The sequence below is a fragment of the Lampris incognitus genome, chromosome 3, assembly GCF_029633865.1.
Source record: "Lampris incognitus isolate fLamInc1 chromosome 3, fLamInc1.hap2, whole genome shotgun sequence".
NCBI lineage: Eukaryota > Metazoa > Chordata > Actinopteri > Lampriformes > Lampridae > Lampris > Lampris incognitus.
Window position 1 is genome coordinate 115,146,205 of NC_079213.1, and position 14,438 is coordinate 115,160,642.

At 47.7% G+C, this 14,438-nt stretch overlaps 1 protein-coding gene across 4 annotated transcripts in view; it reads left to right on the plus strand.

Moving 5' to 3' along the window:
- rabgap1l (RAB GTPase activating protein 1-like) overlaps window positions 1-14,438 on the plus strand; it is a 249,462-nt gene that overhangs the window by 38,184 nt on the left and 196,840 nt on the right. For 2 of the 4 annotated variants that reach the window (XM_056275886.1, XM_056275888.1), the window contains exons 10-13: window positions 1,539-1,705; window positions 7,029-7,152; window positions 9,681-9,774; window positions 10,070-10,220. In XM_056275886.1, the coding sequence (XP_056131861.1) occupies window positions 1,539-1,705; window positions 7,029-7,152; window positions 9,681-9,774; window positions 10,070-10,220 (536 nt within the window). The remainder of the gene's footprint in view (window positions 1-1,538; window positions 1,706-7,028; window positions 7,153-9,680; window positions 9,775-10,069; window positions 10,221-14,438) is intronic. The other 2 variants (XM_056275887.1, XM_056275889.1) reach the window with 1 other exon arrangement.

Here is a 14,438-nt window from a genome sequence, read left to right on the forward strand (position 1 = left end):
GTGTCACACTGGTCTTCTGCACATTTCACCAGCAGGTGGCGCTCTGGTGCTTTTGTCAGGACACGAGCATCTCAGTCGTTGTTCTGCATACAAAAGAAGAAAGGTCCTCCTGTGTATTGTGATCGTCTTCTTTATGATTTTATTCCTGAATATGCAAGCATTTGAGACAATCTCGTTATTGATTGATTGATTGATTGATTGAAACCCTTCATTCTGGAGACATCAGGTAACCCTGTTATTAATTAGGTAGCAAGGACCCAAGTAAAGTCAACCCATGTGTGTTTGGAAATGAAGGCTTTGATGTTTCTATCTGGGCAGCACGGTGGTGCAGGGGTTAGCGCGGTCACCTAACAGCAAGAAGGTCCTGGGTTCGAGCCCTGAGGTAGTCCAACCTTGGGGGTCGTCCCGGGTCGTTCCCTGTATGGAGTTTGCATGTTCTCCCCGTGTCTGTGTGGTTTTCCTCCGGGTGCTCCGGTTTCCTCCCACAGTCCAAAGACATGTAGGTCAGGTGACTCAAACACATGCAGGTCAGGTTAACCGGCCGCACTACATTGTCCCTAGGTAGGGACAATGTGTGTGTGTGTGTGGGTGGGTGGGTGGGCGGGCGGGCGGGCGGGCGGGCGGGTGGGCGTGGGCCCTGTGATGGCCTGGCGGCCTGTCCAGGGTGTCTCCCCGCCTGCTGCCCAGTGACTGCTGGGAGAGGCTCCAGCATCCCCACCACCCTGAGAGCAGGATAAGCGGTTTGGATGGATGGATGGATGATGGATGGATGGATGATGGATGGATGGACGTTTCTCTCTTAAAGCTTCTAAGACAGATGGAAAATGATGAAGTGGACCAAACAAAACTAGACATCAGACCATCCAGACCTGTGAACAAACCACCGCATCCTGAAAGGAAGAGCCAGACTGACAGATGTGTCCTAGTCTGTTCTGTTGTGTGGTGTGTGAGGGGCTGTTTGTCTTTAAAGTTGGAGTCTCGCTGTCAGAGACAGACCCAGGTCTCGCTGATACTCATCGCTCTTCGTGGTCTAAACTTCTGCTTCTGTTTCAGTGAAGTCTGGTGGTTTATCAGTCTGGAATTTGTAGTTTGTGATGTTGGGCTGTACAGATAAAATGGACGACTTGACCTTCTCTACTCGGCAGTGTTGCAGTGTCTTGTGGCTGTGGAGTTTAATGACAGACGTCTCGGGATAAGGTCCATTAATATAAATAACAGAGAGACAATGGTAATAATGTGGGGTTTGTCTTCTGTTGTCCTTGCAAAATGGTGTGTTTATGTTGGGCCTCATAATGTGTTGTGTAGACCCCTGATTGTTTAAGTTATTTACAAAAAGCCACTTCTGTATCCCCTTTAGCTGTAATGAAAAACTCATGTTATGGTTTTTGGGTCACCTCTGAGAGACATACACGCTACAAATGAGATTACTTTACAAATCAGGTTGGATTACAAAACGTCCAGTGTAGACTCTAAGCCCTCAGTATCCTACTGCGGTCCAGATAAACGGGTTCATATGGTGGTGTTGTGATGTGGTCCAGATAAACAGGTGTATATGACAGTGGCAGTGGACCTGGTGGTGACTGAGGTGTTGGAGCCAGTCCGTTTCCTGATGGAGGCCCTGGTCCGAGTCTACCCCTCCAACCAGCGCTTCTGGTACTTCAGCCGGAAGAGTTTCAGTGAGACCTTCTACCTGATGCTCAGACAGGTAAGCCCGTCAGCATGGCCGCCTATTCAGCAGGGATTCTCCTTAATTTCTACATCACAACATCAGAATAGCTGCTACACACTCATTAGTCCTAAATATATTTATTTGTGTTGTATCTTTAAAGCCGGTCTGAGAGCTTCTTTGCCTGTTAGCCATCTTAGTGATCCTGCAAGAACTTAGATGCCTCATACAGTCCATGTTAAGGTGCCTGCTAATGACAGCATACACCCAGAGAGACATGACCAGGACCTTTAGCTGAGGGCAGAGGACCTATAACATGATGAAGACATCCAGAGTTTTGGCCAGTCTTTGGATTTATTGGTATGCATAGATGTCTTAGTTGGGTTTATTTTGGCTGGAGGGGCCAGACTAAGAGTGATTCCAACAGCACCTTTCCTGGAAAAAGGGAAACCGGGGCCCCCTCCTGGAGCCAGACCTGGGAAGGGAGCTCGCTGGTGAGTGTCTGGTGGCCAGGCCTTGGCCCATGGGGCCCAGTGGGGCCCAGCCCGAAAAAGCAACATGGAGCCACCACCCGGTGGACCCACCACCCACGGGGATGAGCATTGGGGTAGGGTGCAGTGCAGGCTGGGCAGCAGGGAAAGGCGGGGACCGGGGCGTGCCGACTCCAGGCATTGCAGATTGGTCCTCAGGACGTGGAATGTCACCTCTCTGGCAGGGAAGGAGCCTGAGCTGGTGCGGGAGGTGGCACGGCACCAACTAGATATAGTTGGGCTCACCTCCACACAGCACAGGCTCTGGTACCAAATGTTAGTGTGTCTGTTAGGAAACGACTGACACCAAAATTAACATGTTAACAACTGTAATACTGTTTTTAAACAATTCAAACTGCAGAGACATGGTCGAACTTGAATAGCAAAATAGAAAAAGTGGAAATATTACCTGGAAAACTAAACAGAAACGCGTGTTGCTGATCTAACACACGTAACAAGGCCTGTAACACGTGACCTGTAAAAAAAGAAGTGAACGTTGCAAAGGAAATGACATAACAACACAGGTGACATGACACACAAATTACACGCGGTCATTTTGACCGCCCATGGTCATTTTAGGTCAATCTTATCGCAACTTTATTTATTTATTTATTTTTTTGTGGATTGATGTAAAACCCATTGTAATGCAGGTTTAGGAGCCCTCAGGGAGCGGCAGGTCTGTATCTTTTTATTCATGAAGTTATCAAACGTTGAAAAACACGAAATGGTCACAATGACTGCCCACGGTCGTTCTGTGTGGTCAGTGGCGACCAGATGATCAGTTTTATTGATCTAATCAAGATCTGATCAGACAGCCGTCTGCAGAGCAGAACCTCCTTGCTGGGCTGTGGAAGGAGAAAACAGCAAGCTTTTTATTTACTTGTTTTATTTTGAGAGAAAACCAGTCAGCCTGCTCTGTGTGTGTGTGTGTGTGTGTGTGTGTGTGTGTGTGTGTGTGTTTGTTCATCGTTGATGTGTGGATAATTAAGGGTTTGCCTGATTGCCTCTTCTGTTATGTGGCCGGTGGAGGGAGAAGCTGCAGCGCTTCTCTTCTTCACAGCTAATTAAAAGATAAAACTTTTTGTGCTCCTTCGGAGACGATGCCGGGAAACGCTTTGAGCTCCGGCTGCTGAAGAACATTGTCAGACCTGTCCCAGGGTGTCAGTCTGCTTACCCATGGTAGAGACCACCATGGTGGAAGAGTCGCACCATGTCTGTCACCAAAAAAATAACACAGCATGGTAGATTTCCACCTGCAAACCCAGAAATGAACTTTGAAACAACATTATACAACAATGATAATGTTTCCCTCCTCCAGTGTGTTCTCCAGCTAACATTGTTAGGATGATGATGATGATGATGATGATGACTATTACTATTATTGTTAATCTTTCTTAAAAGCAGAGCTGACAGTGCTTCCCAAAAAGGATTTAAAATGAGGAACAGTAAAATAAACTAAAAGAACAATTAAACATTTGAAAGTCGTTAAAAAACAAAAAGGAATGGTTGAAAAAGTCCGCTGCCTCAAGATAGCAATGCACCAACAACGCAGCTGACCACAACTCATTTTAACACCTACACGCCCATCCATTCATTATCCGAACCACTTGTCCTGCTCTCAGGGTCGTGGGGATGCTGGAGCCTATCCCAGCAGTGACTAGGTGGCAGGAGGGGAGACACCCTGGACAGGCTGCCAGGCCATCACACACACACACACACACACACACACCTAGGGACAATGTAGTACGGCCGATTCACCTGACCTACATGTCTTTGAGTCACCTGACCTACATGTCTTTGAGTCACCTGACCTACATGTCTTTGAGTCACCTGACCTACGTGTCTTTGAGTCACCTGACCTACGTGTCTTTGAGTCACCTGACCTACATGTCTTTGAGTCACCTGACCTACATGTCTTTGAATCACCTGACCTACATGTCTTTGAGTCACCTGACCTACGTGTCTTTGAGTCACCTGACCTACATGTCTTTGAGTCACCTGACCTACATGTCTTTGAGTCACCTGACCTACACGTCTTTGAGTCACCTAACCTACGTGTCTTTGAGTCACCTGACCTACATGTCTTTGAGTCACCTAACCTACACGTCTTTGAGTCACCTGACCTACACGTCTTTGAGTCACCTAACCTACACGTCTTTGAGTCACCTGACCTACGTGTCTTTGAGTCACCTGACCTACGTGTCTTTGAGTCACCTGACCTACACGTCTTTGAGTCACCTAACCTACACGTCTTTGAGTCACCTAACCTACACGTCTTTGAGTCACCTGACCTACACGTCTTTGAGTCACCTGACCTACGTGTCTTTGAGTCACCTGACCTACGTGTCTTTGAGTCACCTGACCTACACGTCTTTGAGTCACCTAACCTACACGTCTTTGAGTCACCTAACCTACACGTCTTTGAGTCACCTGACATACACGTCTTTGAGTCACCTTACCTACACGTCTTTGAGTCACCTAACCTACGTGTCTTTGAGTCACCTGACCTACGTGTCTTTGAGTCACCTGACCTACGTGTCTTTGAGTCACCTGACCTACATGTCTTTGAGTCACCTGACCTACATGTCTTTGAGTCACCTGACCTACGTGTCTTTGAGTCACCTGACCTACGTGTCTTTGAGTCACCTGACCTACATGTCTTTGAGTCACCTGACCTACACGTCTTTGAGTCACCTAACCTACGTGTCTTTGAGTCACCTGACCTACATGTCTTTGAGTCACCTAACCTACACGTCTTTGAGTCACCTGACCTACACGTCTTTGAGTCACCTAACCTACACGTCTTTGAGTCACCTGACCTACGTGTCTTTGAGTCACCTGACCTACGTGTCTTTGAGTCACCTGACCTACACGTCTTTGAGTCACCTAACCTACACGTCTTTGAGTCACCTAACCTACACGTCTTTGAGTCACCTGACCTACACGTCTTTGAGTCACCTGACCTACGTGTCTTTGAGTCACCTGACCTACGTGTCTTTGAGTCACCTGACCTACACGTCTTTGAGTCACCTAACCTACACGTCTTTGAGTCACCTAACCTACACGTCTTTGAGTCACCTGACATACACGTCTTTGAGTCACCTTACCTACACGTCTTTGAGTCACCTAACCTACGTGTCTTTGAGTCACCTGACCTACGTGTCTTTGAGTCACCTGACCTACGTGTCTTTGAGTCACCTGACCTACGTGTCTTTGAGTCACCTGACCTACGTGTCTTTGAGTCACCTGACCTACATGTCTTTGAGTCACCTGACCTACATGTCTTTGAGTCACCTAACCTACACGTCTTTGAGTCACCTGACCTACGTGTCTTTGAGTCACCTGACCTACGTGTCTTTGAGTCACCTGACCTACACGTCTTTGAGTCACCTGACCTACACGTCTTTGAGTCACCTGACCTACACGTCTTTGAGTCACCTGACCTACACGTCTTTGAGTCACCTAACCTACGTGTCTTTGAGTCCCCTGACCTACGTGTCTTTGAGTCACCTGACCTACACGTCTTTGAGTCACCTGACATACACGTCTTTGAGTCACCTGACCTACACGTCTTTGAGTCACCTGACCTACACGTCTTTGAGTCACCTGACATACACGTCTTTGAGTCACCTAACCTACGTGTCTTTGAGTCACCTAACCTACGTGTCTTTGAGTCCCCTGACCTACGTGTCTTTGAGTCACCTAACTTACACGTCTTTGAGTCACCTGACCTACGTGTCTTTGAGTCACCTGACCTACGTGTCTTTGAGTCACCTGACCTACATGTCTTTGAGTCACCTAACCTACACGTCTTTGAGTCACCTGACCTACGTGTCTTTGAGTCACCTGACCTACATGTCTTTGAGTCACCTGACCTACACGTCTTTGAGTCACCTAACCTACGTGTCTTTGAGTCCCCTGACCTACGTGTCTTTGAGTCACCTGACCTACGTGTCTTTGAGTCACCTGACCTACATGTCTTTGAGTCACCTGACCTACATGTCTTTGAGTCACCTGACCTACATGTCTTTGAGTCACCTGACCTACGTGTCTTTGAGTCACCTGACCTACATGTCTTTGAGTCACCTGACCTACATGTCTTTGAGTCACCTGACCTACATGTCTTTGAACTGTGGGAGGAAACTGGAGCACCCGGAGGAAACCCACACAGACACGGGGAGAACATGTAAACTCCACACAGTGGACGACCCCCAAGGTCAGACTACCCCGGGGCTCGAACCCAGGACCTTCTTGCTGTGAGGCCACCGCGCTAACCACTGCGCCACCGTGCCGCTGGCACAAGTACATTCACTATGTAAACAATGTGGGCGTTGGGCAGGAAAACAACAACTGTGTTGGTGTGAAACTAGCAAGGACACTTGTGTTGCACTTTGAGGTGGATGGAAGAGAGAGCCCTTTGTCTTCTCCATGCATCGGTGCTGCACTCCGGCGTTCCGCTTGGCTCCGCCGGGCCGATCGATAATCTCATTGATCTGTTCTATAAGCTGGAAGACGGAAGGTGAGCAGAAGAGACACACACCACTGAAAGTCAAGTCTGACATCGTCTCGGCGTGCCTGAGTTGTGTGACAGCAGAAACACAGCTCATCCGCCGGCCTGCTGTACTGTTCATCTCTGTCAGTTTTCACTACAAGCACATCAGTGAAGCAGGTTTTGCAGTAAAATCAATTTGTTGTCACAAGGCTCATCTACAGTCTGTTTACCTGATGGGCTTTACATCATGGTTGTGGTTATTTTTGTCTGGCTGTGGCCCGTGTGTGTGTGTGTGTGTGTGTGTGTGTGTGTGTGTGTGTGTGTGTGTGTGTGTGTGTAGCAGGGCACAGAGAAGGGATCTCTGGATGAAGCCGTGTATGAGGTGGTCAGTCTCCAGAGAGAGGCAGAGAGGAGCAACGGAGGGAGAGAAGGGACCTCCCCTGAGGAAGAGGAGGCTGAGGAAGGTAGGAACCAAACCAATTATCTCTCTCTCTCTCTCTCTCTCTCTCTCTCTCTCTCTCTCTCTCTCTCTCTCTCTCTCTCTCTCTCTCGCTTAAAGTTGAGTTTCCTTGGTCTGAATGAAGCAGTATCCAGAAGTGTTAAATGAAATAGATGTTTGCATAAACGGGCGGCCGTGTCGTGGAGGATTTGGAATAATAATAATAATAGTAATAGTAATAATAACTATTTATATAGTACTTTTCTAAAACAATGTTACAAAGTGCTTTACAAAGAAATAAAACCAGACAGGGCAAAAATAAAGAGTAAAAATAAAAACGGTATGAATAAATAAAAACAAATATCAAACATTTGTAAAAGCTTACAGAAAGAAAAGTTTTAAGACGAGAGTTAAAAGAAGCTAGAGACTTGGTTTGTCTTAATTCAACAGGAAGAGAGCTCCATAGTGTGGGGCTCTAACAGCAAAACCCCGATCACCCTTTGTACCAAACCCAGACCTGGAAATAACCAGCAGGGCTCCATCTGCAGATCTTGATGGTCGAGGGGTCATATACCAGGTCAATAAATCACTAATGTATATAGGAACAAGACCATTTAAAGCCTTAAAAGTGAGCAGTAAAGTTTTAAAATCAATTCTAAATATAATGGAGCTAGTGTAGGGAGGCTAGCACGGGAGTGATATGATCATGCCTCCTTGTCCCGGTAATGAGCCGAGCAGCAGCGTTTCGTATCAGCTGCAGATGGTGGAGGGCGCCCTCGCTGATACCAGAATAAAGTGCATTACAATAGTCAAGCTGAGAATAGATAAAAGCACGTACAACTTTTTAAAAATGACCTAATTTTGGAGATTAGTTTGAGCTGGAGAAAGCATGACTGAACAACATGTTTTATTTGATTATCAAAACTGAGGTTAGCATCAAATGTTACCCCAAGATTCCTAGCAGCCTGCTTAAGACTTCCTGACAGACCACCAAGATTAGTAACCAAATAGCTGATGGATTTTTGGGACCAAACAGAATGACCTCAGACTTATCATCGTCCATCCATTATCTTAACCGCCTGTCCTGCTCTCAGGGTCATGGGGATGCTGGAGCCTATCCCAGCAGTCATTGGGCGGCAGGCGGGGAGACACCCTGGCCAGGCCGCCAGGCCATCACAGGCCCACACACACACACACACACACACACACACACTTGCTTGCTTGCTGATTGTCCATCGTGCCCGATGATGACCATCTTCTTCTATTTGTGGGTCCTTTGAGGACTCAGATAGCAGAAGATACCTCCGCAGCAGAGATGGTTTTTAAAGTGGCATGGGGGGTGCGCTTCTCCCAACGCCACATGACTTGATTGTAGAGGAGATGGTTCTGATGGCAAGGGGGATCCCTAGACGACCGGCACCTCCACACAACTGCAGGGGGCTGCCGGAAATCCAGTTTTTCTGAAACCGCCTCGAAGCGTGCCGCCACAGCTTGCTTTTCTGTTGGGGTGAGCTCCCTTAGCCTTATGTCTTCCAGACTCACCCACAAGGCAGCGGGGCAGTGGCTGATAGGTGCCAGGGTGTGTCCACCAGGGTGGGCCTGCACACCATATCTCTGGGGCCCACTGCTGCTCCGAGATCCCCTGCCAAGTTAGCCTGGGGCCGCAAGACCCCAGTTACCATGTGTGGCCACGGGGAGGCCTGGCAGGAGTCTTGGTGAAGGAGAGGCTATGTACTGGCAAGGGAAGGCTTACACGCTAGCATGCTGCCCTATTCGCCACAGAGGCTAGCCAGCGGCAGCAAGCTAAGGGCAGGAAGGACACAAGCGGGTTGGAAGAACACATGCACCTTCCCTCCAACTACACACTGCTGCACTAGACGCATCACAACACCCTGTGTGTATGTACACACACACACACACACCCATTCATTCCTAGGGGTAATGTAATATGGCCAATTCACCTGATGTCTTTGGACTGTGGGAGGACACCGGAGCTTGCGGAGGGAACCCACGCAGACACGGGGAGAACATGCAAACTCCCCACAGACGACGACCCACCAAGGTTGGACTACCCCGGGGCTCAAACCCTGGACCTCCTTGTTGTAAGGCGACCACGCTAACCACCGTGCCACCATGCTGCCGACTTATCATCATAATTAATTAATTAACTCATTCATCATTAGCCACTTCTCTTAGCCAGATGCCCTTCCTGACACAACCCTCCCCATTTATCTGGGCATGGGACCAGCACTAAGAATGCACTGGCCTGTGCATCCTCAGTGTCTGGGTTTAATCATTTGAAATATTCCTAACGAAATGTGAAATTGTGTTTTTGGACAGCACTTGGGCCATGACAGATGACATTTAAGAGTTCACAAGAACAAATGTACAGACAAGTACACATATTGAGAAACAGCCATCGTCTACATTCTACTCACGTGTTGTCGTATGGGAACAGTGTTCATAAAGTCATGAACGACATGGAAAAGTCAGTGATCATCGATTTAATAACTTGTCTTTGTTTGGGGGGGGGGACTTGTGTTCTCTCTCTAGACAGCGACAGTGAGATCTCAAGCGGCACAGGAGACGTGTCCAAGGAGTGTCCAGAGAAGATTCTGGAGTCATGGGGGGGAATCCTGAATAGATGGTACGGCTCACTGTTGACTCTCCAGAAAAAAGACCTTTCATACCTTCATACCTCTTCCTAAATAAAGTTGTACTGTTTTTGTTTGTTTTTTTGAGTGGTGAAATTGGGAGCAGTCACCATGTTGGATAGAAATCTAGATGATGGACGATATTTGAATGTCTTACCTTAGAAGAAGCGGAAATCAAACATTGGGTTTATCAATAAACACATTTACTTACATGTTTAAGCCATAGAACCTAAATATGTTGCCAAGCTAACGTGGCCTCTGAATGTGTGTGTGTGTTTCATCTTCCAGGCATGGAAACCTGTCCACGCGACCAAAGGGCCTGTCCTCTCTGGTAAAGCCAGGGGTCCCTGAAGCTCTTAGGGCCGAGGTTTGGCAGCTGCTTTCTGGTTGCCACAGCGACCAACACCTGCTGGAATGTTACCGGATCCTCATCACCAAGGTTTGATGACCAAGTCTCTCTCTCTTTCTCTCTCTCTCTCTCTTTCTCTCTCTCTCTCTCTTTTTCTCTCTCGCTGTCTCTCTCATTCATAAACCAGCAGCTGATCACATTCACAGAGAAATGTCCAGAACTAAACACACACACACACACACCCACACACCCACATACTTACCTGCCTGGGCAAATAGGCAGTGCTAAACCCTTGTTATCCTTCCTGAAATGAAGCACCAACATTTCTGTGCTTGGAACTTAAGCCTCTTACCCACTGACACCCACTAACATCTGGCTTTTGTCTTTAGTGGGGAAGGTTGTAGTCGGCATTCAGTCCCAGGACAAGTAACTCTGCAGGAGTCACGGGTATTTGTCGGCTCCAGCTCCGACTGGCAATGATGGAAACATGACACCTGGGCTGACACACTAGTTTTTACCCCTTTCCCAGCACGATGCTCTGACGCCTCCATCGGTAACTTCTTGGTTATCTCAGCCACCCATCCCATCCGTCTCTGTACAAGCAGCGCTCGAGCATTGTTCCAAATGAACCGGCGCTGAGTTTGAAAGAGAGCCTGAATAAGTAACGGATATAAAAAAGAAATAACCACCGGAACATTTTCACTGGCCTCCATGCTGCTTTTAACTGTTTTTCCCCCAGTCACACCGGAAACATGCCGATAGAGACGCCAGAAGAAAAACCCAGAAGGGCAGGTTGGTCTACTGGCAGTGGGAAAAGAGTCAGTCGCCTATTTTTAGCGGGTTTTCCCACATTTAACAAACCTACATGTATGTGCTAATTCTAGTGGGAAAAGGGTATTAGTCTTCCGGTGTGGCTCAGCCGTGGGTTTCTCTCTTTGTCTTGATGTGGACATGCCCTGTGCTTACATAAGACCAGGAACCTCTTTTATAAAGGCTGCTACGCACAAAGCAGTTGCTAAACTGGGGTGAAATGTGTGTACCCATCTTTCACCGCAAGCGTCGAGATCTGTAGAAAAAAATCTGTGTGAAAAAGTGTCACATTTCTGCACATCCTCTAACCCATGGGCTGAGCTTACGCATCGTTTGTCAGACACGGGAATCAGCGATGCCCGATGACGAGATCACAACATGAAGCTCAGTCCTCAGATAAGAAAACACAGATGAAGCCGCCACCACCTGTCCACTACTCTATCAATGCTTTTATAAGGGGATGTTGAACTCCGTGTCGCTGCTGGGCACAAGGGCTGTAAACATGCTCATGGTGACTTGTTTACTGCAAAGTGATGGCTGCTTTAGCGTCGCTGGAAGATGTGGCAACAGAAGATTTAGACGTGAACACGTGTGCAGGGACCATGAGGACTCTAGCTCATGGTGATAAATGGCTAATAAGCCGATTCAGATAGTCAAGAGCCATTCTCTTGGGAATCTATGCTGAACTGGGACCTGCTTTGGAACGACCCACCCGGTGGAACAGCTCCACCCCTGGTCAGATCCAGTTGCTGACCACTCTGGGCTCACTGGCAGCAGGGACGTTCCAACGCCAGCTGGCTGATATGAATTTGGTAAGACAGGATCTGCAGGAGTAGCTGGAGTTCTAGAACTGATTTTGTTTATGGTCTCATCAACCTGGTTGCAGAAAAGTCTAGAAACCCGTGGGCCGTGAATGCTGAGCAGCTTATAGACGGCTGCTTTCTCATACAGCATCAAGGAGAAATCTGGGATTATGTTTGTGATATTGAACAAACTCCTGCAGCGATGCCATTACATGAACAACTGATGCGCCTACTCTGAACAGGCCAGACAAATGGTACTTCTTTACATGTTCTTGTCTTACAGTACACATTTCATTAAGTACATTTTTTACTTGGGCAACATTTTGCAGTGTGGAGCCGACACTGTTCCCTGCTGCCATGGCATCTTGCCATTCGAGTTGTTTCCTGTTGTTTGAGATACTTCTACTGAGGCCTGCAGACAGCATTATGGTGCCAGACCTCAGCGATGAGCAGCTCCGTCTTCAACCTGCAGATGTGTCCTTCTTTCTGAAGTCAACGTCGTCATCTTTCCTGCTATGAGAGCCCAACAAAGCTTATTAGAAATGTTAGCATATTCATGAGCTGTGTAGCATCGACCATTTATGGGTGATTGTAGTACGACACATGGGAGGAGTACAGTGTACATAAGTCAACGCAGGTAGGTGTTTATAACGAGGAGACTGCGTGTAAGTGTGCGCTGCACGGTTTTATAGAGCTGAATATTTTTGTGCGTACGTAGAGTCAGAGATTTGTATATTTTAGGATGGAATTTCCCCCCCCCTTTTTTTTTTCTCCCCAATTGTACTTGGCCAATTACCCCACTCCTCCGAGCCATCCCAGTTGCTGCTCGACCCCCTCTTCTGATCCGGGGAGGGCTGCAGACTACCACATGCCTCCTCCGATACATGTGGAGTCACCAGCCGCTTCTTTACACCTGACAGTGAGGAGTTTCACCAGGGGGACGTGGGAGGATCCCGCTATTCCCCCCAGTTCCCCCTCCCCCCTGCACAGGCACCCCGACCGACTACAGGAGGTGCTAGTGCAGCAACCAGGACACATATCCAGCTTCCCACCCACAGACATGGCCAATTGTGTCTGTGAGGATGCCCGACCAAAGCGGAGGTAACACGGGGATTCGAACCGCCGATCCCCATGTTGGTAGGTAACGGAGTAGACCACCATGCCACCCGGACACCCTTTAGGGTGGAATCTATGCTGAGTTTTTTAAATGATGCCCCTGGTCATTCATCTTTCCTCCCACAAGGCCCCACCCATATGTCACTCTCCCTCCACGGTTGGTGGTGGTGTTGACAGGCTGGTGGTTAGGCTATTAATAGTTCAACAAGATGTCAACAGAGGCCTGTGTGTGTGTGTGTGTGTGTGTGTGTGTGTGTGTGTGTGTGTGTGTGTGTGTGTGTGTGTGTGTGTGTGTGTGTGTGATATAAGGCAGTGTTACTCTTCACGCGGCTCGCGAGCTGCATGCGGCTCGTGAGGCTTTGTTTTGCACCTCATATAGATCCACTGATAACAATAAGAACGTAGCTATAACTTCTATAGGTTCTGCTTTTGTCCTGTTTTAGCACATTGAAATGAATTATCCAGCAGATGGCAGCATACTGAAGATACGTCAAAGAATGTAGGCTACGTAACAGCGTGGGATCATGGGTAGACGTATAGCCTGTGTGTGTAGCTTTGTATTTGCGAAATGTTTTGCAAGCTCTGTGGCTGTTTGAGGAATGATCTTACTCATAAGTGGCTCCCCTAAGAAAATTAGTGAGTACCACTGGTATAAGGTACACTATAGACAGACAGGTTTAAACACAGGAAGTGTTTAGACAGTGGGTCATGTTCAGCCTCCTTCAGTAGATACCAGGTTACTGTGATGGCTGTATTGTCTACTGAGAAAAACAACAGAGTCAGTCAGCCAGTCCAGGCTCCCATCTGACTCATTTACTTTGTTTATTCAGTACCACTCAGTAACACCTACTGATATTTACTAGTCATGTTATGATCCATACCAGTCATAGTACGATGTGTGCTAGACATAATGTGATATTTACTTGCCATCATGATGTTCACAAGTCACATGATATTTGCTAGTCACACCAGTCATGTGATATTCGCTGTAGTGGCTCTGAACTGGTTCTGATGTGGAGGCATCTCACTAAACACATAGTCCACTCTGTCGATCCCGCATCTATAATGACAAACTAGCCCTGGGTTCAAACATGTTGTCAGCTGGAGCCCGTTCAGTCCTACAGAGTCGTTGAATACTGACCCGAGAAGCACAAAAAACAAGAGAAATCAGGAACAATTTATTTGTCATTTCATCTTATGTCGTCATCATTGGCGTCGCTCGTGTCCGAGGATCCATTCCAAAAGATTAAGGTGTGTGCTTAAAACGAAGATGGCTTGACCATCCAAGGTGAGAATAGAAGAGGCTGGAACAGTGTGGACAGGAGATAGTAGGGGGTGGACCCATTCCTGCAGCTGTCTGTTCTTGGTGGATTTTTCGGCAGCGGCGCTTTTCTTCCGCATGTATTCATTTGTCTCTTTCAGCCTTGATGGAACCAGCCAGGCAGGCAGCTCTCCGGTGTTTTCGATTTTCCGCTACTTTTTCCCAGTTCTTAGGGTTGATGTTGAAGGTGATCAGCGTTCCCTTGATACAGTCCTTGTAGAGTTTTTTGGGAGCTCCTCTTTTTCTTTGACCTTCAGT